The sequence below is a fragment of the Heloderma suspectum genome, chromosome 3 (assembly GCF_057233095.1).
Source record: "Heloderma suspectum isolate Gila_16-S chromosome 3, 16-S_ref, whole genome shotgun sequence".
Lineage (NCBI taxonomy): Eukaryota > Metazoa > Chordata > Lepidosauria > Squamata > Helodermatidae > Heloderma > Heloderma suspectum.
In genome coordinates, this window is record NC_139460.1 from 186,153,438 (window position 1) to 186,179,308 (window position 25,871).

General features: G+C 40.9%; 1 protein-coding gene across 11 annotated transcripts in view; it reads right to left on the minus strand.

Annotated features, from left to right (window-relative positions):
• PPP3CB (protein phosphatase 3 catalytic subunit beta) overlaps window positions 1-25,871 on the minus strand; it is a 113,904-nt gene that overhangs the window by 24,972 nt on the left and 63,061 nt on the right. For all 11 annotated transcript variants that reach the window (XM_084841387.1, XM_084841389.1, XM_084841386.1 and 8 more), the window contains 6 exons: window positions 22,967-23,112; window positions 20,391-20,530; window positions 20,231-20,308; window positions 20,038-20,132; window positions 2,254-2,379; window positions 1,171-1,248 (listed from right to left, as the gene is read on the minus strand). In XM_084841387.1, the coding sequence (XP_084697513.1) occupies window positions 1,171-1,248; window positions 2,254-2,379; window positions 20,038-20,132; window positions 20,231-20,308; window positions 20,391-20,530; window positions 22,967-23,112 (663 nt within the window). The remainder of the gene's footprint in view (window positions 1-1,170; window positions 1,249-2,253; window positions 2,380-20,037; window positions 20,133-20,230; window positions 20,309-20,390; window positions 20,531-22,966; window positions 23,113-25,871) is intronic.

The following is a 25,871-nucleotide window of genomic DNA, read 5'->3' on the forward strand; positions in this document are numbered from 1 at the left end:
TGTAGAAAAGGCAATATTTGTATACACAGATATGAGTAAACACATCAGTTTGAAACTGGCACAATAGAGATGTAAGACTTTCTTATGTAAATATTAGTGGAAGGGAATAAAACATAGATCACATTTCATGCACCAATTTAAATGTAAAATGCTTACAGTAAAATCATAAAAAGGACAGACAATAGAAAACTTCCCTATACATGCATGATCTGCGTGTGTGTGTGTGTGTGTGTGTGTGTGTTAGAAATAGGTCACTCTAGGTAAAATAGGAAGTTCTACCAAAAAAGATGAATGGAAAAAAGGAGAAAACTTCATGCACAGAAAAATAGATGCTGTAAAACCTTGCAGAAAGACTAGCAATAAAACAAATAAGAACAATATGTAAATGTGCCTCTGCTCAGATAACTGTAATCAAGGAAGTCATATTTCAAAACAATACTAGTCTGTCTGATCTGTACCATTTTATTACCGTATATGAGTCGTTCTTCACATGGAGAGTCCAGAAAAAGAGAAAGTGAATGATGGAGAAAAAGGTGAGTGAGGCAAACTAAAAGGAAGACCTTTTACGTTAGCAGTGATAATATGGAATGAAAGTTGAAAGAAAAATGGGGGAGGAAATGGAAAAGTGCTACTCTTATGGAATACTGCATACTGTTGAGTGCATTTTTCAGTGTTTAGAATGTCTGTCCAAAATTCGATGATACAGTTTATTGATACGATGATACCAAGTGGAGGCAAGACACAAATTCCATCAACACAATATACAAACAAAGTGTTAAGTATATAGTATAAAAGGATACCAAAAAGTCAGAAGTAAGTAGGAGAAGCAGCTACTGAACCACAGGGGGAGCAAATTCCGTTATTGGTCTTTTTAAAAATCTGACTTTATACTTTCCCTGATGAGTGAATGAATGAATCAGAAATGAATAAAGAAGCAGATACGTGAAACATGGACTAATATGGATTAAGTCTATGTCATGCAATATAATATTTTATATTAAGAAATCATTTTAATGTAGAAAATACAAGCACACTAAATTGTCAGGTCTTAATAGATGAGAATCCTTTATATTAGAAAGCTTTACTATGTTGTAAATCTAGCATCATATCAGAAAATGATAATGTACATTAATTACAGTACAGAACTGTAAGCCACAGAAGTAGCCCTACCGTCAAATTGATCTTCACCCTCTGTCATTAGTTCATCATCAGAGCAAATGCTCAGAACGTTCACCAGCATTTCTGTCACTAAATTTAAAAACAAACAAACCAAATTACACAATTCATTACAGACTGCACAGTTTAAATACTGTTAAAATGCAAAATACAAGCTCTCAGACTTCATAGTGATATTTGAGTGTATGTGAGAGGAAGAGAGAAACGGTTGAATCCAGAACTGTTGTTCTACCAATGGAAGGATACTACAAGCAGAATGGGACTTTGGTGTCCTCTCCTCCCTACTGCAACCCCCATGTGTTCTCCAAATCTTGTTCCTCAAATGTCCAGAGAAGATTCGGAGGGTGAATGGGGGATGCAGGGCAGAGGAGAGGACATAGAAATCCTGTTCCACTAGCAGAATCCTTCAGCTGGCAGAATGATGATTCTGGATCCAAGCCAAAAGGTTTGAAAAGACGATTGGTCAACTTCTAGCCCTTTAGTATAATTTATTTAATATAAGAACTGCAGTGCTGGATCAGATTGAAGATCCAGATAATCCAGTGCAGTCCTACCAACAGTGGCCATCTGGATGCTTTTGGGAAGCTCACAAACAGGACATGAAGGCATCAGCCCTTCCTTGTTTCTCTCTAGCACTGGATAATCAGAGTCAATGTATAAATGATGGATGCTTATTCTAGCATTCAGTTAAAATCTTGGGAAAGGTTTCTGTGCAATATTTTTTTATAACTCTTCACATCAACATAAAGCCAAGCTATAGTACAATGTGTGATGTACCCAGCCCACCAGAAAACTCAGCAGGGGCTAAGCTTCCGGTTTTGCTCCCAGCATGGGAATAAAAACTCCCTGCAAAAACAAAGTGGTTATCAAACATGTGGCAGGCCACAATGCGCAGCTGGTACACTGCATTTGGTTTGGTGGTTCACAAGTTGTGCAGGTGTGGCAATATGGCACAGACGAGACATCAACTGAAATAATATATTTAATCCTTTTTGGATAACTGTAATAGCAACACTTGACAAGTAATGATTGAGCAATGTACTAAACTGTTATGGTTTCATTTATGAGATTATATACCTTTCTCTCCAACAAATGGCAATGACCACGTAAAGACATCCATAAAATTTGGCAACCAATATGGATGTGGTGAACAGTTGAACTGCCGAATATTCATAACATTGTTTTCATATTTTAATACAGCAGCTGCAAAACAGATTTAGGTACTAGGTTAGGTTTTATCTCATTTAATAATAAAGGCAAACCTTTTATTAAACACATTAACTCCAATGCCCTACCAATGTGAGGGTTGTTCTTATTCTTAGCAGCCTGTGGTTATGTCATCTACAGATACTATGGGACTGTTCAGATATGAGGTCAAGCAGGCACAAGCTTCTGGTTTGGGAGCCTGACTTATAGCCTGAATTATACCCATAATTTGCTTGGTCCAAGAAAATGGTAAACACTAGTTTCCTGCAAACAAGTATCAGAAGTTAGTGACTGGGTTCGGATGACACGATAACCCACAATGAGTTAAAAAGCCACCATGGCTTATTTAACCCATTGGTTATCGTGTCGTCTGTAGGGAATGTTTTAATCCACAATGGCTTATTTGGCTAAAATAAGCCACTCTTATAACCCATGGTCTGCATTAAGGGTTATTTAACCCCCTGTGGGTTATCGTGTCATCTAGCGCACAGCATGGCTTATTCCAACTGCAGACAGAGTTGCCTGGCAAGAGCAGTCAAAACTGTTGTGGCTGCTCTGCTTCAGTCTGCAGAGCTTTTTTTCGAGATCTGACAAGCAGCCAAGGGACAACCACTGCCAAACAAGTACAGCCTTCCCTGATAGCGTGCTACAGTTACAGAAAGACAGCTTTCTCTGAGTACAATGACAGCCTCACGCTATCGCACTACATTGAAGTTACACAATGACAGGCTTCCCTGATTGCTACTCTGAAACTGTGCAACTTGGGAAATAGGGGAAAAGAGAAAGAACTACTCACTTCTCCATGAGGAAGCACAGTTCCGCAATTATCTATTACAGCATCTGGAGGCTCCCTGTGAGGGCACCCCATCTGAGCAATTTCACCTCATTCTAGCAAACTGTAAGGGAGTTATAGCTGCTGTCCCCCTTTTCCTTCTCTGGTCACTTTTCCATGAAGAAGCAAAATGGCTGCCAGCAATGTCTTGGGCGGGGAGAATGCACAACTCCACTTCACTGTTGTCGATTTTTGACAATGAAGGTGTTTATGCCAGCAATGGCTATGGGGGGAAATGCACAATTAAAGGTTTTATTCCAATCCTGCAAACCCCCAAGGATCTGTGCTACCCCCTTTCTGTTGCACCCAGTATTTCCTCTCCTTTGTGAGTAATCATGCAGGGTTTTGTTGGTGCATCGGGTGCCTCCTGACTAGGGAAGGCTGTGTATGAAGTTTGGTCCTGGTCCTGAAAACTTCCAGTGCTTCAGAGCCGCCACCCCTTTGCTGGGGTGATGCTGGAAGTGCTGAATTAAGCTCCTGTACTTTGCCCCAGAACTCTCCCCTCCCATTGGGATATTGTGGAAGGTTAAAACAGGCTGCTGCCATGTTGTCAATGAGTGAAACAGCAGTACTGCTCAGGCAGGAGGACTGCAGGGGGACAGGGGGTGGGGGGATGACTCAGATTACGCAAAGTCGCTTAATAAGCTACGCACAGTCGCTTATTAGCCCGGTCATGTGGTAGAGCATTGTGGACTATTTCAAAACTAAGCTACTGTGAATACCTTATTAAGCCATCATGGCTTAAAGTGACATCTGAACACAGCCACTAACTGCTGAGCAGGGGAGGAGGGAGGGGGAGAGACCAAGAGGCTTCCACCTATTCATCCACAGTTGGATTTGATCTTACATCTGAATAGCTCGTATTCAAGAACTACAACCACGGCTGGCACACAGGGGAGCTTGCAGGATGTGGTCCAATATGGCCAATGAAGGAAGCAGCATCACACTACTGAGGTGTCAAGCTAGTTATCTGATCATAGCAGGAATTTTCAAAAGGTGAGCATTCTCTCTGAAAGATGCAAACAGTGGTAGAAAAGCCAGTGAAGGATATAGATGGGTCAAGATGAATTGAATCCTGGTTCATGCACAACCACTGCTTTGGGTTTTAGCATAGATCTCCCCCACAGCTGTAACAGCATAGATGCTGTCTCAAGACTCAAGGTTGTGTCTCCACTGCAATCACAGTGCACTTCGAGTGTCCTTTGTGGTCCTTTTCATCAAGTAGAGTTATGGCCTTGCCAACTGGTGTTAGCCAGTGCTCATGCAGGAAAGGGTAGGAAGCTGGGTAATAGCATCTCTAATATCTGATACTCCCCAATATAGGGTACAAATCATCCTATGTGATGGTAAACTCTTTCCACCCTTAACCAGTGGGTACACTGGAATGATTAGCTCCAGTTGTTTCACAAATAATTGTAATGGATGTCTACTTAGAAAAGTTCTATGTATCTGACTCACAGATACATTCAGGAGTACAAGTTTCACTGTTATACATTCCTTGGTCACATCTGGATTAGATAAATGCAATGCATTCTATTTGGGGGCTGCCTCTGAAAAATGTTTGGAAACTTCAATTGGTGCAAAATGTGGTGGACAGTGTTGTCCAGGGCCTGCTTTTCAGATCATATTAACTCCAGTACTATTCAGTCTACCCTGGCTACCAGTTTGTTTCCAGACAGATTTATCTGAAAATATTCCTATAATGCCTGTCATCATCTAAAACGTATCCAGGTGGCATACAACAAAAAATATATTTTAAATATACAAATAGAAAATAGAAAAATAACTAAAACATAATCCATGGCCATTAGCTAAAATTCAAAATGACAGGCATCCACAAATCATCAAGTGCCAAGGCAAATAAAGAAGTCTTCAACATGAAGCTAAACTGCATCAGGGTTGGTGCATGTTTTATTTTGGGGTGGGATGGAAGTGGTCACCACCACAGAAAAGGCCCTCTTTCTAGTTGCTGCCAGATGGACACCTGCAGAATATGGCACAACTAGGAGGGCCTTTGATTATGACTGCAGCAGTTAGAGAAGGCATTCTCTCAAGTATCTTGGTCCCAAGTTGTTTAGGACTTTGTTAAATATTAAACCTGACCTGGTAGCTGTGAAATCAAAGCAGCACTGCAGTGTGTGAATAATTAAGAGTTTGAGAAGAATGAATGCTCAATCCCTAGATGTGTGTCTTAAAATGGGGGTGGGGGTGGGGATGCAAATTAAGCATCTAGAAACAGGGATGCCTGCCAATCTAGCTGTTGGAAAGCAGCTTAAAAGATGGTGAAGTGCAAGCAAGAATACAGATATCTGGAATTTAGAGTCCAGTTAAAGGACTCCTTAAAGTGGGAGGAAGTGACTGAAAGGCAAAGCAGAGCCTATCCCAAATGTGCAATCTTAATGGATGTCATTGGGACTGGTGTAGGGCAGAAAAGTTTAAATAGGTGAGTTTCTGTTGAGGGCTTGGAAGTATAGCAAGAAGGCTAAATGACTTTACAGCCTAACTTGCAGAGAAGAGAAGTGAAGGCTGGTGTATGGCAAAGAAGGTTTTATGTAGGAAGTTTGAAACACGATCTGCAAAATAGGCAGGTCAGAGAGAGATTTCTCTTCCCAAACAGGGGGAAGAGGTAATAGCCCACCTCTGGGCTGTTACATATCAAGTTTACGCATTCCTGAATGTGTTACTAGCATTGCTTTGTAGAGGGGGTGAGGAATTTCAGACTCCCAAGAGTTAATTTGCATTTGAAATTCAAGCCACAAGGCAATGCTCATCCTGGTGCCTGCTCTTCTGTCAGGACTTTATACATGAAAAGGCACATGGGAGTAGGTGAAATGCTTTTGTTGTTGTTTTTATATACTGAATGGAGACTTGGGCGAAACCGGTGTGTGTGTGTGTGTGTGTGTGTTCATAAAGCACTTGTTAACAATTACTGATGTTTTCTCTGTACAGATAAAAGTACCTCAGTAGTATTCCAGCTCAGAGACAAAACAAGGGGGCACACGCTAATCAATTGAAATCATATTCTCCTTCCCAGATGGTGTATCAGGAATGTCTTTGCCTTCTTAGGAAATCATCCTAGGGGATCCAGAAAAGGAAGTGATAGGAGAATACTCAGACTGGGACAGCCCGCACGGAAACACTCGCCATGTATTGGTGCAGGAGATACGGTTTTACACGATGTCAGAAGAGACTAGCGTCACTGTCTGGAGAAGAGAAGGAAGCAGCAAATGTTATAAGTGGCCCTTTTGCGTTGTCCGCATAGAAAAGGGAAACAAAATAACTTGCTGGAAAGCTCCTGACTTGCCCTGGGTAGAAGATCGTTTTCATAATACTGTGCTTATATGGGACCCAAGATTTAATTGGAAAAGGAAGTGGAATCGTTTATATACCACCATCCCACTCAAAAGTGAATTCCGATGTGCCTTCATAAGAGAAGCTAATGGGAGGGGTGAGCAGGAGGGAAGAGGAAAGGGGTTAGGTGAAAACGCCTGAAGATCTTATCCACGCTTTCTCTGTTTCCTCACCTCTCTCTCTCTCTCATGTTTCTTGGGAATAAGCAGCAATAGCAGAAACCCCAAGGTGACTGTTCTTGCTGCTTCAAACCAAACATCTCATATGGCTTTTAGAGAAATGTGCAAGTGGCTTATGTTTTATGCTATGCTGCAGGTATTCTTGCATACACATGCCCAAGACAAGGTAAATTCTAATATAGTCAAGAATGGGATCTGGTAGAAGAGGGGGAGGGTTGTAGAGAGTGATTTTTACCCAGGACCACTCAACTGAGTGGTCCTGGGTAAATTGAAATCCATATTTCACAATAACAGCACTGGATTTTTGAGTAGCTGCCTTCCATTGCCCAGGATTTCTGTAACTCTGTCCCCTAATAAGAAGGGAGAAGCCAAGTCCAAGTTTAGAAGCTGCAGGTTTGGATTAAAAAGAGTCAGAGTGGGAGATCAGACCCACTCTGAATGGAAAGGAACAGGTTTGGATGAACCCCAATTGGGCTGATCCCAAAGTATAAGAGGCCATCTTTTGTGAATGCAGAGATCAGTGATGAATGGGATGCTCTGACCTGCTGCAAGAGTCCACTACAGTGATGTCCATCCCTGAGACATAAACAGCTCCAACCCTCATATGGTGGAGAGCCCACTGTCAGATACTTATTGGTCAACTAGCAGCAAGAGGGAATGTGTTCTCTCTTGTTTGTTTAGATCAAAAATTGTTTTAATATTACTTGAACCATCATGATGCTGAGAAAAATTGCAAAAGGTGGTCCCTATCTTTAGCTCCAGCAGGTTATGGAATCATGCCTGGTGGAGTTCTTGAGCAAACAAGCCCAAGCAAAATAAACCCCATCCTAGTGTTAAGGCATCCATGGATAAGAGGACATCTACTTTTGGAAGTTGAAAGACATACTGATTTATTGTTGAAGCCAAATGGCACAGTGCTTTGAGTGCCATGGGCTGGGGGACGACGACGACAAGAAGCGATCTCTAGAACTGAGAGTATGTCAATGTTGATGAAAGTGATTGATAAAGTGGGTGATTGATTAGGTAGGCAGACGTGTGATGTGATTTCTCCAAACTGATGGCAACCTACAGAGATAGAATAATGGTATCATCATTGGCTTGGAGTTGTTTCGGGAGGAATCTGCCAGAAGCCATCTAGATAAGGAAAGCCCTGGCAGTCTTTTAAGACAGAGGTGTGTAATCAGAAATAGATAATGCATTCATAGAAAATGATGCAAAATGAAGCATAATACTCTGTTCTGGTAAGAGTTGTTTGTGAATTGAAAATGAAGAAACCAGTGATGTCTCTGTGTTATGGTGACATGAAAGAGTGTTTTTTATGCTTACGGAAACAAACATGTTTTTTTCTAACAGCTGAAGAATGTCTTAACAATATGTAGAACTTTTGAACAAATACAAACTTGTTTAAACACTGCAGGGTAGCACAGGGCATGGCCAGGTGGGTCCAGGGGATAGTTAATGCATCATTGTGTGAATGAATGGTGACTGCTGTCTTGAAGGAGGTGGTAGAGTGTGCTCCTGAAGAAGCCCTCCCTTGACCCAAGATTTGTGACAGCTATCACCTGATAGTGAATGTCCAATTTTTAGGGAAGTTGATTGAGAGGGTTGTGGTGTGGCAACTAGAAATATTCTTGGATGAAACTAATTATCTAGACCCATTCCAATCTGGGTTCAGGCCTGGTTTTGGGACTGAATTGGCTTTGGTCATGCTGTTGGATGATCTTTATTGAGAGAGGGATGTGGGGAGAGCAACGCTGCTCCTCTTACTCCATCTTTCTGTGCTTTTGATAACTATTGACCATATTATCCTCCTCGACCAGCTCTGTCCAGGTAACTGGGGCACTGTAATCCTGTGGTTCTGCTCCTACCTATGGGACTGGTCTCAGAGAGTGGTGTTGGGGGAGGTACACTTCGGCCCCCTGGCACTTGTACTACAGGAAACCACAGGGCACTATTCTGTCCCCAATCTATAACATCTATACAAAGCTGTTGAGAATGGTCATCCAGGGATTTGGGGTGAGCTGTCTTCAGTAAACCGACACCTAGATTGATTTCTCCATAACATTTGAATCAGGTGTGGCCATGCAGGCTTTGGATTGGTGCTTAGATGTAGTGGTGAGGGCCAATAAACTGAACTTGAATCCTGATAAGATGAAAGCACTGTGGATAGGTGGGTCACAGGTCTGGGAAATAGGTGTTTCCTTTCCTGGATGGGTTGTGCTCCCTCTGAAGGAACAGGTACATAGTTTGGGGCGCTCCTAGATCCATCTTTGTCACTGGAGGCTCAGATGGCTAGGAATACATTTTACCAGCTTTGGCTGGTTTGCCAGCTATAGCTGTTCCACCCTTGTGCCTAGTTCAGAAGCTGCAGCGGGGCAGAATGCAGCTGCAAGCTAATGAACACTTTTTAACAGAGTGTAATACCTGTGCTAAAAGAACCACACTGGATGTCAATAAGCTATTGAGCCAAGTTCAGGGTTCTATTGTTAACATATAAAGTCCTGAACAACCTGAGACCAGGTTACCTTAAAGATTGCCTCACCCCTTATGTGTCTGCCCGGTCCTTGCAGTCCTCAGAAGGAGCACTTCTGACGGTGCTGCATGGTCCTGAAGTTTGCCTCAGGAGTACATATAGTACAGTGTTTAGTGTTCCAGCACCTGCCCTCTGGAACACGCTCCATATTGACATTAGACAGGTGTCCTCAGTTTTTACCTTTCTATGTCTGATTAAAACCCACCTCTTATGCAGGCTTTCCCTGAGGTGTGATCCAGCCTGTATAGTTATAGTTTTATTTGCCAACTAGTAATTCTTTTACTGTATTTTATTGTTAGATTTTTGGTTATATTATTACTGTTAATCACTTTGATAGTTCACTGGAGACCAGTATATAAACCTGAAAATAAATAAATAAATAAACCTTGGAAGGTGGAGATGAATCTCTATACATACCTATTTGAGAGGTACAAGGATGATCCAAAAAATCTGCTGAATATGAAATGGAGGCCAAAGATGGTTAGGAAGCAGGGACGGCATTGTGGTGTTGTGACTCCTATCGTTCAGATAAGAAGGGCTGATAACCTCATTGGCTCAAGGAGAAGGTGACTTACAATGTTCTGGGATACTTCTTTTTACGGAATTCCTGTCGTCCTCAAATGTATCTTTATTTTTATTTAGTTCTATTTCGCATTCTCTAGTAAAGTTTTAACTCTCTTAAATTATAATCCTATGCTCGCGTAACTGGGAGTAAGTCCCACTGAATTAAATGAAGCTTACTTCTGAGTAGATATGTATAGGACCACATTGTAAATGCTTTTCCTGAGTACTTTCTAATTCTAGGAACATTTTTTCTTTGTTGCTCCAAATTATCTTCCATTCCCTGCATTACTTTTTCAAGTTTAGCTAACTTTTCTGAGATAAATTAAATGTTATCTTCCAGTTTTTTATATCCCTCTTCTAATTCACTATCAAGATGTGTTACACTTCTTTTAAATGATGGATTCCACAATTAAAAAAAAAATTAGAAAATCAGCTTGATGGATACGTAAGCTCTCCAAAATCTCTGTCCAATTACATTTGAATTATAAATCCAAAAGGGCAGTCATCTATAGCTAAGTGGCAGTTTACTTGGTTTGGTAACAAAGCTATGAAAACTCAAGATGCCAATAAGACTAGCAGGCCTGGCACAAACTCTCTTGTCACTTGATGCAAGATAGAACTCATGCTGCCGCCACATGCCCCTCCCTCTCTGCCACCATCACACATACCTGTCCCCCCTTACCTCTGCTGCCATGCCAAAGCACTGATGAGAACTTGAGAGTTTAACTACATTATTGAAACCTCTTGAAGAGCATATCAAAAGTACAACATACCATTCTCAGAAATCTGAAGTATTTGGGAAGGAAACAGAAGTTAAAACAGAAGGGAGATATTTGAGATGGGGAAACCAAAGCAGATACCCCAGCAACCTAAGAGCTTACAGTGCAACTCAGCATTACAGCGCTCCAAATTAGAATCATAGAATCACGGAATTGTAGGGTTGGAAGGGGCCTACAAGGCCATCAAGTCCAACCCTGTGCTCAATGCAGGAATCCAAGTCAAACCATCCCTGACAGATCGCTGTCCAACCCCATCTTGAATGCCTCCAGTCTGGGAGAGCCCACTACTTCCCTAGGTAATTGGCTCCATTGTCGTATTGCTCTAACAGTCAGGAAGTCTTTCCTGATGTTCAGCCAGAAACTGGCTTCCTGTAACTTGAGCCCATTATTCTGTGTCCTGCATTCTGGGATGATGGAGAAGAGATCCTGGCCTTCCTCTCTGTGACAACCTTTCAAGTACTTGAATAGCACTATTATATCTCCCCTCAGTGTTCTCTTCTCAAGGCTAAACATGCCCAGTTCTTTCAGTCTCTCTTCATAGGGCTTTGTTTCCAGTCCCCTGATCATCTTTGTTGCCCTCCTCTGAACCCTCTCCAACTTGTCTGCATCCTTCTTAAATTGTGGTGCCCAGAACTGGACACAGTACTCCAGTTGAGGCCTAACCAGTGCTGAGTAGAGGGGGACTAGTACATCCCAGGATTTGGAAGCGATGCTTCTATGAATGTAGCCCAAAAGAGCATTTGCCTTTTTTGCAGCCACATCACATCATCTTGGAACTGTGCATGTGGTTCCTTTTTCCTAGGTGCAGAACTTGGCACTTATCCCTATTAAATTTCACTCTGTTGTTTTCCGCCCAGTGCTCCAGCCTATCAAGACCACTTTGAATTTTGTTCTTCATAGTCTGGCTTTCTTCCTACATGTGTCTGAAGACTATTATTGGGTGCTATTAGAGCTGTTCTCTCCGTTGTGGTGCATGAGCCTTTGTCCATTGTTACCCCCAACTTTACGTTTCTCTCCCCTGTAGGATTCAGTTTAAACCCCCCTGATGAAGTTCTTCATGCTGTGGCCAAACACATTCTTCCCATCCTTTGTGAGGTGCAACCCGTCCCTTGCCAACAGCCCATCTTCCAGGAAGTATAGCCCATGGTCCCAGAATCCAAATCTCTCTCGTCGGCACCACCTTCGTAGCCAGTCATTTACCCAGAGTATTTTTCGTTCCCTTTCTATCCCTCTTCTAACTACTCGAAGGATGGATGAGAAAACTATCTGGGCTCCAAAGTTCTTGAGTTTCCTTCCCAAAGCTTAAAAGTCTGACATAATTTCTTTGTAGCTCTGCTTGGCAGTATCATTTGTTCCCACATGGATGAGGAGAAAGGTATACCTGTTGGTGGGATTTATGAGTGTAGGCAACCCTTCAGTCATGTCTGTAATCCGTCCTCCTGGGAGACAGCACACCTGGAGAGTCAATGGGTCTTCGTGACATACTTGCATATCAATCCCACGCAGCAAGGAGCCTCCAACTACTACTGCTCTACTCTTCTCTTCTTGTTGTTGTAGGCTTTGGTTTTATTGCCTCTGCTTGACTGACCTCCAGCCTCTTGCTTGCTCTCATGCAGGTTCCCCTGTAATTCTTCCTCTGCAGGCTGTCCTCCGGTCTCATCCTCAAGTACCTGGAAATGGTTCCATAGTTGCACAGTGGCTTCTAGTTCCATGGTTCCAGTGGTGCACCGTGGCTTGTAGTTTTTCAGCTCCTAACTGTCACCCTTTTCCAAGGAGTATCCTCTACTTCCATTTTTCCACACCTCAGCATTTTCATGTTCTGCCTCAGCTTGCTGTTCTTCACTTTGCTGCTGTAGTTCCACCATTCTTTCCAAGAACTCTTCGTTTTCTCTTATTCCCTGCAGGGTTGACACTTGCTGCTCCAGTCCTCTTACTTTTTCTTCCAACAGCGTGATCAACTTGCACTTGTTGCACGTGTAGGCCATGTTGTTCTCAGGCAAGAAAACAAATATGGCACACACCTTGCAGGTCACCACCACTGGAGAGTCTTTTCCTTCCATAGTCTCTATTCCCTTTATGTTTCTAGCTTTCTGATTGTACTGGAGTAGCCTGTGCTTTGTCCTCTATTCACTGGAGGTTAAAAACACAGCTCCACTGCTATGGAAGTGTGTGTTACAAGAAAAATACTTTTTTTTAAAATGAAAAAAAATGTTAGGGGCCTCCCCCTTGACCTCCCCTGCCCAACTCCTGTTTGCTCTCCACTCGCTCTGATTGCTCGCTCTCTGGGAGCTTCCTTCCTTGTATAGTCCCTAGACCAGCTGGAGCAGCTTCAGCTCAGCTTCTGCTCAGCTAGGACGCGGGAAACAGACTGAAACTTCCTGTCCACACAGCTGCTGGGATTACTCAGGCCACACCCCCTCAATTCAATTGGAGCTCTCAGGAGCACATGGTGAGCACACAGTGACTCAGAATGCAAAGGGCAGCTCCCTGGGCTTACTCCAGCCCACTCACCACTTTGCCTTTGTCTCCTGTTCCACTGCAACTCCCCTGGTCAACTCCTGTTTGCTCTCCCCGTTTGCTCGCTCTGATTGCTCGCGCTCTGGGAGCTTGCATGCTTGTATAGCCCCAAGACCAGCTGGAGCAGCTTCCTCGGCTCTGCTCAGCTAGGAGACCAAATTGGCTTTGATCATCTTCCCTTATAATGGGAACGTTGGCAGTTGAACATTTAAGCTACTTTTTTGAGATGCCCAAATATAAAATAGATCTCGTTGAATCAAGGAGCCTACCAGGCAGATCTCCTGGAAAGAAGTATCATCTAACCTTTAAAATGATAAAATTCTCAGCCTTAATTCTAAAAAAAGGCATGTATTAAAAAATATATGGTGTGGTTCCAACATGCACATTTTATGATACTATAAAAGAACCCTTGCTAAATGACAAGCTTATTTCTCTGAATGCTTGTCCCCAGAAAGTTGGCGAAAAGTCACTTCCACAGACAGTAAGTGATGTTTCAGGAAATATAGATTTGGAAGATGTAATTAATTGGGATATACCAGCTACTGTCCCCTCAACTCAGCACTCTTTAAAGTCTGTAGAAAGATTTACCTTAGGGCAGATTAAGGTGGAAAATCATGTGGTATTACAAACTGACAATTTTACGAAGTCTACAGAGGAAAAGTTGCTGACCCTTTATGAAGTCCTTCCACTGAATACACAGAAGGACATTCTGTATAGACTATCAACTTTGGAGAATAAGCATAGAACTTTAGTTGTTAATCAAATTTTGCCTTCTACTAGGCACTCTCCAAGCCATTCAGTTGACGTTCAAGACCAGGAGACATTTCAATCCTCTAAGAAGCTAGTGAATTTGAAGCTGTCAACCGATTTTGCTCCAGTCCCCCCCCCCACAGCCCTCTGCTTTGCTGCTGCCAAAGCAATCAAGCCCTGAAGGCAAGCAGGCCTTTAGATATTTAAACTTAAATGAATTGGGTTCTCCTGAATCAAATGCTATCCACCTACGTAGCACAGAATTAATGAAGGCTAGAGCAGATGTAGTCACTCAGGACCAGGTAGAGAACAACTTGTCAGCAGGTCCTAACACTGGGCAGATACAGGCAGAAATTAACATACTGGTCCCCAAAGAAAAAACACATTTAAAAAGGAAGAATTGTGTGGATTCAAATGGGGCAATTGCTTACTCTAGTGACAGACTAGAGTTAATGACTCCAATATAAGGCTTTGCTATAATTCTGTGTTTTTTATAGGATGGTGATGCATTGTGAATTGGCAACTTAATCCTTTCACGAGTAGTTTTCTCTCAGGGATTATTTCTGGTACAATTTACAGAGTTACACGTTTTTGTCGAAAGTGTTATTTATTTCAAGTCAACTTGTTTTGCATTGCTTCTAGCCATTTTGGATTTTCTTATATATTGAGGGTATATTGTCAAAGGTATCTAATACTATATAAATGGGTGACCTAAAATGTTATTCCCGTAATATTAGGGGTTTAGGCATAGTTGTTAAAAGGAAAAGGGTTACAACAGAAATTAAAAAGCGCTCTCTTGATGTCATATTTTTGTAAGAGACACATCTAACTAAGAGACATAAGACAGTATAAAACACCCATAGTTTGGACAACAGTTTACTGCCTTGGGCTCTTCAAAAGCCTGTGGTGTGGCTATGCTTTTTGCAACCTCCCTTCCTATATCGGTAGAAAGTACTATGGTAGACCCCAGTGAAAGATACCTATTTATTAAAGGTGCCATAGGAGGTTCATACCTTCACCATTTTGTACTCACCAAATTCAAATTCAAATTTTTTACATGATACTTTGCAGAAATTAGAGGTATTTCAACAAGGTGTAACAATTATAGGGGTGGGGGGTTCAATATAGTAAGTCATCCAATTCTGGATAGAACTTGCTTTGGGGATAAGCGCAAGACTACCACTATCCCATAATTTGGTGACCTTTTGACCACATTTAAATTAATAGATCCTTGACGATTTATAAATGTAGGAGCCCGAGATTATCTGCCCCTCGCTATCAAACATATACCAGAATAGACTATCTATTAATTTCTTTGACCCATGCCTCTTCCATCATAAGCACAGAGATCTATCAAAAATGGTATCAGATCATTCAGCTATAAGTCTAACCATAAACTTTTGTTTAGACCGATCCTCTACTTAGGCGTGGCACTTCAATCCTATTCTTCTACAAAACCAACTATGTGCTGAGAAAATTAAAACTGAAATAAAACATTATTTCCATACAAATGAACAAGTAGGACTGCCACATGCAGTAATATGGAATGCAATGAAATCTGTTATAAGGGGCATTTGTATAAGTGAATTGGCAGCAATTAAGAAGATTTCAATACGAAAAAAGACACACCTTTGTCAGAAATAAAACTTCTGGAAATTAAACACCAAAAATCAGGTGGGGCAAAAATTTACCACCTTCTTTCACAAAAAAGAACGGAACTTAAAGCCCTTGAAGTAGGTAAGACTTTGACATCACTCCCCTTAAACAATAATACTATGAATTTGGGGATAGAAGCTCTAAATTGCTAGCATATGAGCTGAAACACTGCAACCTAAGAAATTTAGGTTTGCTCAATTACAGACAATCAAAATTCCTTTGTTTGGGGGACTAGACAGAGCAGTAATCAATTTGTGCAATGTTATTTAGAACTGTATTCTAACCCAGATCTTGATGTCACTAAGATAGACAAGTATTTAGAAGACTCACGACTTAAAACACTTACAGAACAACACAGAATCCTTGAATTCCCAAATAACTTCAGATGAAACAGAAGCTGCTCTTAAAAAAGCAAAGAATTATAAAGCTCCCAGTGTCGACGGGTTTGTTGTGGAATTTTATAAAACATTTAAAGAACTTCTAATACCAAAATTAGTGGTACTGTTCAATGATGTGCTTAAAGGGGGTCAAATACCAAAGACCTGGAAGCTGTCTCAGATTATTGTGCTTCCCAAAATGGGTAAAGATCATTCTGAAGTTGAGTCATAAAGGCCCATTTCGTTAATGAATTTCGATTCTAAATTACTGACATCCATCATGGCTTCTAGACTGAATTATTTTATTACCCATTATATTCACCCAAACCAATCTGGACTTATTTCATCTAGGCAATTAACTAATCCTATTCGTAGAGTTTTGAATATTATTCACCATTATAAAAATTGTAAGAAACCTCTAGCCATTCTTTCCCTAGACCCCATAAGGCTTTTGATAATTTAACTTGGCCATTTCTATATAAGGTGTTAGAAAAAATGAACATGGGTAAGCTTTTTATGCAACTGATTCAAAGATTGTACACAAATTCTCAAGCTTTGCTCAGAATCAATGGATATGATTCAGAAAACTTAGAATTAATAAAGGTACTAAACAAGGATGCCCACTATATCCAATTTTATTTGCCCTTGCATTATTAGCCCTTCGCTAATAGGATACATAATAATTTAACTATTAGCGGTGCTACAATCCAGGATGCAAATCATAAAATCAGTTTGTTTGCGGATGACATTGCCTTATTTATAACTAAACCTAAACAATCAACAGAAATCATGAAAGAACTAAGCTCATATGGCGCAATCACTGGATTAAAAATTAATTTTAGTAAAGCTGAGGCACTTTGTATAGGCATGTCTAAACAAGAGGAAGAACAATTACACAATGACACGGGCCTAAAGACCCAAAGTGAGATTGTCAAATATTTGGGAATCTTGATCCCTAAAGATTTAAACAAACTTAAAAAGTTGAATTACAATGAGGCTATGTATAAAGTAAGACAGTATTTACGACAGTGGTCTAAACTTAACTTGTCTTGGTTAGGGAGAATAGCTGCCATTAAAATGACAGTGCTCCCTAAAATAGTTTTTTTTTAATTTCAAACATTACCAACTAAATTACCACAGAAATATCTCCTTAAATGGCAAAACAGTTTAATTCATATATCTTCAAAGGAAAAAAGCTAAGAGTTACCAAAAGTATCATATATCAACAGTCTGCCTTGGGTGGTCTTTGTGTTCCCAATATTATTAAATATCATGATGCATTTCAATTACACCAACTCTTTTCATTATCATATAAAGATTCTGATATAGCCTGGGTAGAAATAGAACATCCTGGAGATAACCTCTTCAAGTATTTTTTTTTGGCTAATAGAATAGAAATATAGCCACATTAACTAACCCTTTCTTGACATTTACCCTACAGATTTGGAATAAATGGTGTAAATATCTAATGCCCCAAATCTCTCCTCTCACACCTTTTATAATCCATCCCTTGTTCTCTTATCCTGATAAAAGAGCACAATTCGCTGGCTGGGAAGAAAGCGGCTTACTCCGGATGTTGGATTTCTTCCCAAAGGGCAAATGTTTAACAGGACAACAAACTGAAGACAGAATTCCAAATACCCCTAATTTGTGGTTTCAAATCTACCAAATAATTCACTTTCTAAATGTACTATCAGTCAAGCAGCAGGCTTTAAGGCCACTCTCACACTTTGAAAAGTACTTAGTTAACTATATTCTGAGCTCTAAAGGAATAGTTTCGCAACTTTATAAATACCTTCTCGATATTCTAATTATCAATTAGAATATGAGAGGTTTGAAGACAGCCTGGGAGCAAGATCTAGAATATGAAATAAATGACAAAAACTGGCAAAAAAAAATTGGTCTGCTTACCCATTGAAATCAATGTCAGCCCATACTAGAGAGAGCTCAATCAAGGTGATTTATAGATGGCATCTCACCTTAGCGAAGCTCTCAAGAATAAGCAAAACTAAATCTCCATTACACTGTAGGTGGACTTGCCCATTCATTCAAATCTTTTGGGGTGAGATTGATTAGTAGTTTTGTTAATTTCATTTTCAATCAATTAGCCTTGACCCAGGTCTTGCCCTTCTTAATCTATATAACAAATGTAATACTAATTATTTGCAAAAATATTTAATTTCATTTTTTTTGCTGGCTGCTAGTCAATTTTTTGCTGAAAGCTGGAAATGTGTTAGGCTTCCTAATTTCAGTGACTGGTATAGGAGAGTGTGGAATTTGGCATTATTGGAGAAACTGACTCAGCAAGCTAGGTATTCAAGAGATCAATCAGACATCGACACATTTGAACGTACGTGGTCATCATTCATTAATTTCATTGATCGAGAAGGCAATGGATTTTGGACTGCTCCAGCAACTCATGGCGACGTATGGACAGGTCTACTCAGCTCTATAAAATCTGGACAGTAAGACTTTGTATCGTCATGTGTTTCCCCTGCCTTTTTTTTCTTTTTGGAAATGGATTTTTATTCTCTTGGCATATCTGGTTTACATGTTTATATGCTATGCATTCACTTGTTTGCTTAACCAGTTGCATATTTGTTGTTTTAAAGATCTGGATAAACTTGTATCAACTATATATATTAATTTCAAAAAATTTAAAATAAAAATAAATAAATAAGTGCCTGCGGTCAGCACTGTTGTGAGATCTTGGCCAGATCTTGTGAGACCCAGCCAAGATCTCACAAGAGCCCCACAGCCACTCAGGAGATATCTCGGGACATGGATGAGATCTCGTGAGATCTGGAGCCCCGCACCAACAGAGGGCTGCCGGCTGCTCCAGCAAGCCCTGCCGGCTGCTCTCTCACTGTAGCACCTCTCATGGGAAGCAGCGGTGGGCTCTGCTGGCTGGGGGTAGGGGAGCAGCACAAGTTGCTACTCCTCCGGCTCCACCGCCTCATGTGGATATATCATCCTGCTTCATGGGTGGGCCGGTGTGGAAGACTAAGCTTTGTCTGCAATATCACACTTGAGACTGCACATGCTCTTCCAAATCTTGAGAAATTTTGGAAGGCAATCACACTCACATGGACTCCAAACATTGCCTTCCAAATCTTGCTGCTGCTAATCTCCACAAATAATGTTTTCTCTCAGCCTTGTTCGTCAAAGTGGCTTGCCAAGGTGGCAAGCACCTCTGGCGATACTCTGGCATCTGCAAAGCTCTATATGTGATGCCCAGTTCTGGTACGGCTCCCAAATGATTCCAAGTACAAACACAGTCATACTGCTATGAATTCTGGGGGGGTGGGGGATGGTGGTCAGGGCCTTTTAGGTTATAGCCAGGATTTGATTAGAAGTCGCCTGGAAGGGCTTGGGCCTATTCAGACTCTGTAATGTCAGAATCTGTGTGAGCTTATCTCTCTCAGTGTTCTCAGGGCAGAGCCAGAAAGAGTCACCCAACTCCCTGTCCACCTGCTGATCTGGCCTTGGCAGGCAGGGAGGCTGGAAGCTGTCCATGACAACCTGACACAGGTGAGGTGGGGTTTTCAAAAAGGAAGGAAATTATCAAACATTGGATAAATACCTAACTGAACGTTGACAAATACTTAAAGAGGTCCCTTTCTGTTATTGCTCTGTGTATGGTCAGAAAGGAACTGAATGGAAAAGCACTGGCTCTGACCATTACAGCCTGCAAACATGGAACACAACTGCGCATGAGTGGGTGGGTGGGGGTTCAGTGCTCCTAATCCAGAAAGTCCTGTCTATGGGAATGTGCCTATAGGTGGCACCTTATGCAGGACTGCACAAAATCCATAAAGCAGAACCAGTCCTTAGGCTGCAATCCTATACACACTTACCTGGCAGTAAGCCCTACTGAACTAAATACTATACATATAAAGTATTACACTTAGTGTCTTGAAGAACTTAATGGATGGCTTTTATACAAGTTACTGTGAGCATTTGAGTTTTTAACAAAGGAAAATGTTGTATAATTCATTGGCCCATCTCAATGATGCAGAGTTTTTATGATGTTATCTGAAGATGGATTGATTATTCTGCTTTTTAGACATTTTTACTTTTAAAAGCGTTTACACCTTTCTTAGCAATATACCCTTACCTTTATTATTGTAGACATCCAAGTAATTAGGTGCTGAAAAAATTGTTATTAATGATGGGAAACCTGTTGTTTGACTTTTCCTGTACATTCTATAACTGTAAAATAAGAACAGTTAACTTTGTATCACAAGAGAATCAGTGATTCTAAATTTTAAGTACTGAATATTTCTGCCATAGAAGGGCAAGATACTTACCCTGCATCTTGTGCTTCATGAGCTCTGATAATAGACAACAAATTATTATTCTGCAAAAATTCACAAACTGCAGGAAAGCTGTGAAACAAAACAACTATGAGTATAACTGTTTGCTTTCTTGTAAAAAAATTATTAATGTGATCCTAATTTATTTTTTTACCTATAAAAATAGGAACATCCTCTGACTGTATTGGGACTGAAATGCTCCTGTGATTTTTCATTTCCAAAGTCTTCAGAGGGATCTGACCACAACAAGTCACACATTGGTCCAAATGCTGGGGGCTCTTTGAATCTATCTAGCTGTTTAAAAGAAAAACACCATGGTGATCTTCATTTTCAATTATGTCTATTTTATTTTATTTCTCTCTCTCTCCTTTGTATATTACAAATATCCATTGCAACTACTATAGAAAGAAAAGGATACTATTTATTAAACTTTGGTCAACAGCATGCAGTTGGTAAGGGAGAGGTTTGTACTGAAGTCACATTTCCAGGCTACATAATCTTTTCTGGTTGCACACCCCAAGAATCTTAGCCATACATAGTTCATCTTAATCCTTCTCTTACCAAGGACTGGAAACACTGTTTTTCCTTTTCTCCCTTCTTCCATATGTTTTGTACTATACCCCTCTCTTTTTTCCTTTTGCTATGTTATTGTTGTTCTGTTAGTTTATTATTCTTTTGAAAAAACACAATAAAAAAGAATGTTAGCCCAGGTGTCCCACTATGTATTTATTTAAAACATTTATTTACCACCATTCATCCCATTTGGAATTCCAGGGCAGTATGCAATTAACCTTAATATGACAATAACCTGCATTGGTTCCTGCACTGAGCAGGGGGCTGGACTTGATGGTCTTATAGGCCCCTTCCAACCCTACTATTCTATGATTCTAACCAACAATAAAATCCTTAAAACAGTAAGGGCACAATCCTATAGCTGCTAGACAGTGTCTAGAAGGCCACAGGATTTTTTGGCTTATGGGAACTGATTTTGGAGCCAGCGCTCTGAGCTCGGTTCCCAGAAATCTGACTCCCTTCCCCCTCCCCCACCACCTCGTAGGAGGCGCAGGCTGTCTCCGGCTCCACGCTCAGAAGAGCAGTGCAGAGCAGCCAAAAAGGGGGCATTCCTGGGAGGGGACACGGAAGCGCTGGTACAACACTTCCTATATGTCGTCCCACCTCTCTCTCCCCCCACCCCTGCTCCGAGGTGCCCTGGCTAGACAGCCGAAATTGGCTGTCTAGCCACAAATGCAGGGTGGCCAGAGCATGAAGGAGAAGATCCCCTCTGCACTCTGCCCACCCTCCATTAGATAGTCAGCTGCCTCTGAGTTCAGAGGCGGCCTACTATCCCCACAGGATTGCACCCTAAGACTAGAAAGAAGTAAAATGAGTTAAAATGCCTGGGTACATAGGAATGTTTTTGCCTGGTAACAAAAAGATTGTAACATAGGTGACAGGTGAGCCTGTGGTACCACTGCTGAGGAGGTATTTTCTTTTGTTATTGAATAATGGACCTCCACTAAAGGAGGCATATGAAGAAGGGCCTCAGTAGAAAATCTTATAGCAAGGGCAGGTTAGAATGTCAGTAAGTACTCCTTCAGGGATTTGGATCCCAAGCCATTTAGGCCTTAGTTTAAAGCACCCTGAATTGGGCCAGCAGTCATGATATGCATAGACCTTGCCATACCAGTCAAACTTGCCTTTCACTTTTACTATTTATGGTCAAAGCATTTCAGTGAGGTAAAAAAAAATCAAGATATAAGTTTATAAAAAAGAGGCAATTGCCTTATATTATCTACACATAACCCAACAGCAGCAAAGACAATCAAATAGTCATGTAGACTCAATTATGTGTATATTATGAGACAATAAAACTGCTAGGGAAGAGTCTCATACTCAAAAAGAAAGTGTAGCACAAGAGGAATGTATGTGTAGTCAAGACAATTGTCTAATGAGACTATCTCATATAATTTCTTGTTGATGAAATAATTAAAAAAAGCAGATCATTTTGGGACTTTAAGGGGTGTCTCAAATAAACCAAGTATTGTATTGCAATAGATGTTTTAATTAGACATAATAACTGAAGTATTGGAAATGTGCAGCGAGTGCAGCTTGTCCATTCCCATATTTTATCATGTATAAACAGTCTTCTCTTTTCCAAGACCTAAATTAACGTTGTGTTTCCAATCTTTAAAATGGCCCAATTGCCCCTACGGATTTGAGATACAGATCAAATATAACAAGAGGCAATTAATGGGTAAATACTCTGAAAATGCTTTCTCCCTATATTTGCTGTATGTTTTCAAGAGTGATACTATTACTACACTCCTTCTCATTTACAGTCCACATTCTGTACCACTACAGAATCCAATGTACACTGCTGGCATAATATAGTTTGTTTGTTTGAAACATTTCTATCTCTCCTTTCAGGGTATCTACCATCACAGGGAGGTTTTATTAAATATAAAAATATTTGGGATACCTAGATTCTGTTTTTTATGTTTTTAAAGAACCTTTCTGATAATCCATGAATTTTTATTAACTCACAAAACAGAATTCCCCTCTCAGTTATCTTCCCATACTGAAAAACCTCCCTTTCAAAATCAAAAGAATGAATTTCTTTTTGATGTCTAACAAAGGACAAGAAAAGAATTAGCTTAACATTCAAGACAGACACATCAAGGCTATTACAAACCCTCCATACTTCCATTCCTGTAGAATTGAAACACTCACCCTCCTAATGTCATCTATTGTATTTATTTCGGGAGAGAGTCCACCATGGACACAAAGAAATTGTTGGTTTAGAAGTGCAGCAAGAGGGAGGCAATCAAAAGCTTCCATGCAAGCATCGTAGACTCTTTCAGAATACTTTATTTTACCTATAGAAGAGGGAAAACCTAGTATTTAATTCCAAACATTTGGTTAAAAAAGCGGGCTTACATTGTAAAAGTATCTGAAAAAAATAATTATTAACAAAACAATCAACCAATGATAGTGACCCAGTTTATAAATTTATAATTAAAAAAAAATATTAACAGATTCTTAAAAATGTGAAACGTTGCAGCATAAAATGCCAGTCTGCCACAAGTCAGAGCTTGCTACAATACTACTTATAAACATTTTTCTCCCAATTGAGGCTTGGCCTGTTCCTGATTGGTTCTGGCTTGGTTTGTAAGTGGTATTATCATTGGTTGTTTGTTTTGTTTTTGGAGTGCTGTGTCATGTGCATCACATCGCCTACATATCGGCTTATTCAACTTATTATTATGCTCATTTCTTGAAAATCTGAAGAGTATGATTTTTTTAAATGTAAAACAAAGCAAACTCTCTGGCAAGGCACATTTTACTATATGAACAGTAGCTGACATGAGCCCAACATACGTGAAAGGAAGCTGCTGCTCATGTACACTAACTGTGCACATAAGTGCACAAAAATTGCTAGTCCATAAAGTAAGTACTAGCCCACCTGCCCACACAAAATTCCTATCTGTTTCTTATCTTAAACTCCAATGATGGCACATAAGAACTTGAAATATTTTTATCAATTCCGTCATTAGTTTCCCACTACATTTTCTTTAGTTGTATCCTCCCACTCCAGTATTTCAGAGCTTTGTTTCTATTTATGCATAAAGATTTGGCATTTCACTTTAATTTAATTCTAAAAGTTGTAACATTCTCCAACTGCAATGCTCACCTCCAGGATACTAGAAGCTGTTAAGGGCTCAAGCAGGCCAGTTCCCTACCTGCCCTTTCTCCCCAGCTGACACCTTCAACATCCCGTTGCTCAACTACCTTGAACATTCTCTAAGTCCTGGACGTCACTAAACATTGGTCTTTGTCAGACTGTTTTTTAAAGAAGGCATTTTAATTTACAAACTAATATATTTCTACATACTTGGTAAGTCCCTCAAGTATTCAGCAACCACTATTATTTCTGGGTGGCCACATCTGACTTCCAAACAGATAGGCACTGGACTTCCCAAGTTTAGTATTAAAGGGACTGGCCCTCGCTGGGAAAATGAGGGAAAGGCTACCCCTTTCAGCAACTCTACTTTAAAAAAATGGGAGAGGGAAAGACATGCCCCCCTCCACAAAAAAGTCCCTTGTCCCACTCTCATCCCTAAGTCTCCTAGCCTAGCAGGTAAAACCAGAATGGCCATGAAAGTAGGTGGGAAAGAGAGAGGCAGTGCCAGTAGTTTCCCCCGACTCCTGCTGATGTGATGCTGGGAGGGGGAGGGGGAAGAAGAAAAGAGTCAGGTCAGCCACACATCTAGCTGATTCAGCTTAGGAACAGAAGGAAATTCTGTTTGCAGGTGCACAGGAAGCAAGAGAAACATGCTCTCCCCCTTCTCAACCACCTTCAACTGGCTTCTGTCTCACAGTAGTTGAGAAGAGGCTCCAACTGTCCGTTTAGGAAGCATGTCTGACGGGTGGAGGGAGAGAAGGATGGAACTGGCCAATGAACCCTGACCATGTCATATTTCTACATTTCCAAGAAGCCACCAAAATCCCTTCCAGAAATACCGCCTCCCATCACCAGGTGAGACCACACATGAACAGTTCTGATTTTCAGAGGGGTTCTTTTTACAAGGCTTTTTGGAGTGTCTGTTTTACCAGGTACATAGAAATCCATTTTGTTCCTGGGTAGACTGGTTTTGCTTCCAAACTGATCAGAACAGGTCTACACACTTTGCTATTAGGCTGGAATTATAATTATTTCACAAGCTTCAGTCCTGTATCCTTCCTTACTATAAGAAGAATCATTTGTCTGTTTTCATCTCTGAAAGTTTGCACATCCATAAGGCATCATTCAATAGTTTATGACAGAGGTGGGGAACCTCTGGACCTCTGGGGTTCCCCAGATGGCCACACTGCCTTCCCCCAGCTCTACCACCTTCCCCCCTGTAATGGCCCCAGGCCTGCAACCAAGTCACCTGTAGTTTTAGAGGGGCCTAGAGATCCATAATGCTTGGTTTAGGTTCATTATAAGTGCAATTTCCTTGCTAGTGGGCCTCTGAGCATGTGAGATGAGTCAAAGGTCGATAGCGCGGCCTCAGCACATTCCATGCTAACGAAGGCTAGTATCTCATCAGGGCCTAGGATGCACCTGAGAAGTGAGGCTATGTTTACTATGCCAAGCTACAGGTGGCTGTGCTGGGAAAGTTCTGATTGTTTTCCCTCTGAACAAGTACTGTTAGCCTATGCTGGAAAAGTTGCAGATGAACACTAATTAATGCTTGCTGCTGTCATGCTGCCTCACTGCTAACATGTATGGTATAAGACCCATTGTAACCCATGGCTCTGGGTTCAGAGAAGCTGTCTGATCCAACCACTGGGTACGCCTGTGTGCTGTAAGTACTCAATAAAGTCTCCTTGTAAGCAACCTGGATTTGGCTTATCATTATCTCGGCACCTCCAAACCTTAGCAGCCCAGGGCTGGGGCAGTACCCCCCCAACCACTGATTATTTGGTGGTTTCCCAGCTTTTGTGCATTTTCCCCATTCTTAAAGGTGGAAATGCCTCTCCTAACGTTTAGTTAACAGCAATAAAAGCTTTAAGCTACAATATGCTGGCATTTTTTAGAATCCTCCCCATTTTACCTTTGGCCCCACCCACCCACCAATAGCACTTTTCCAAG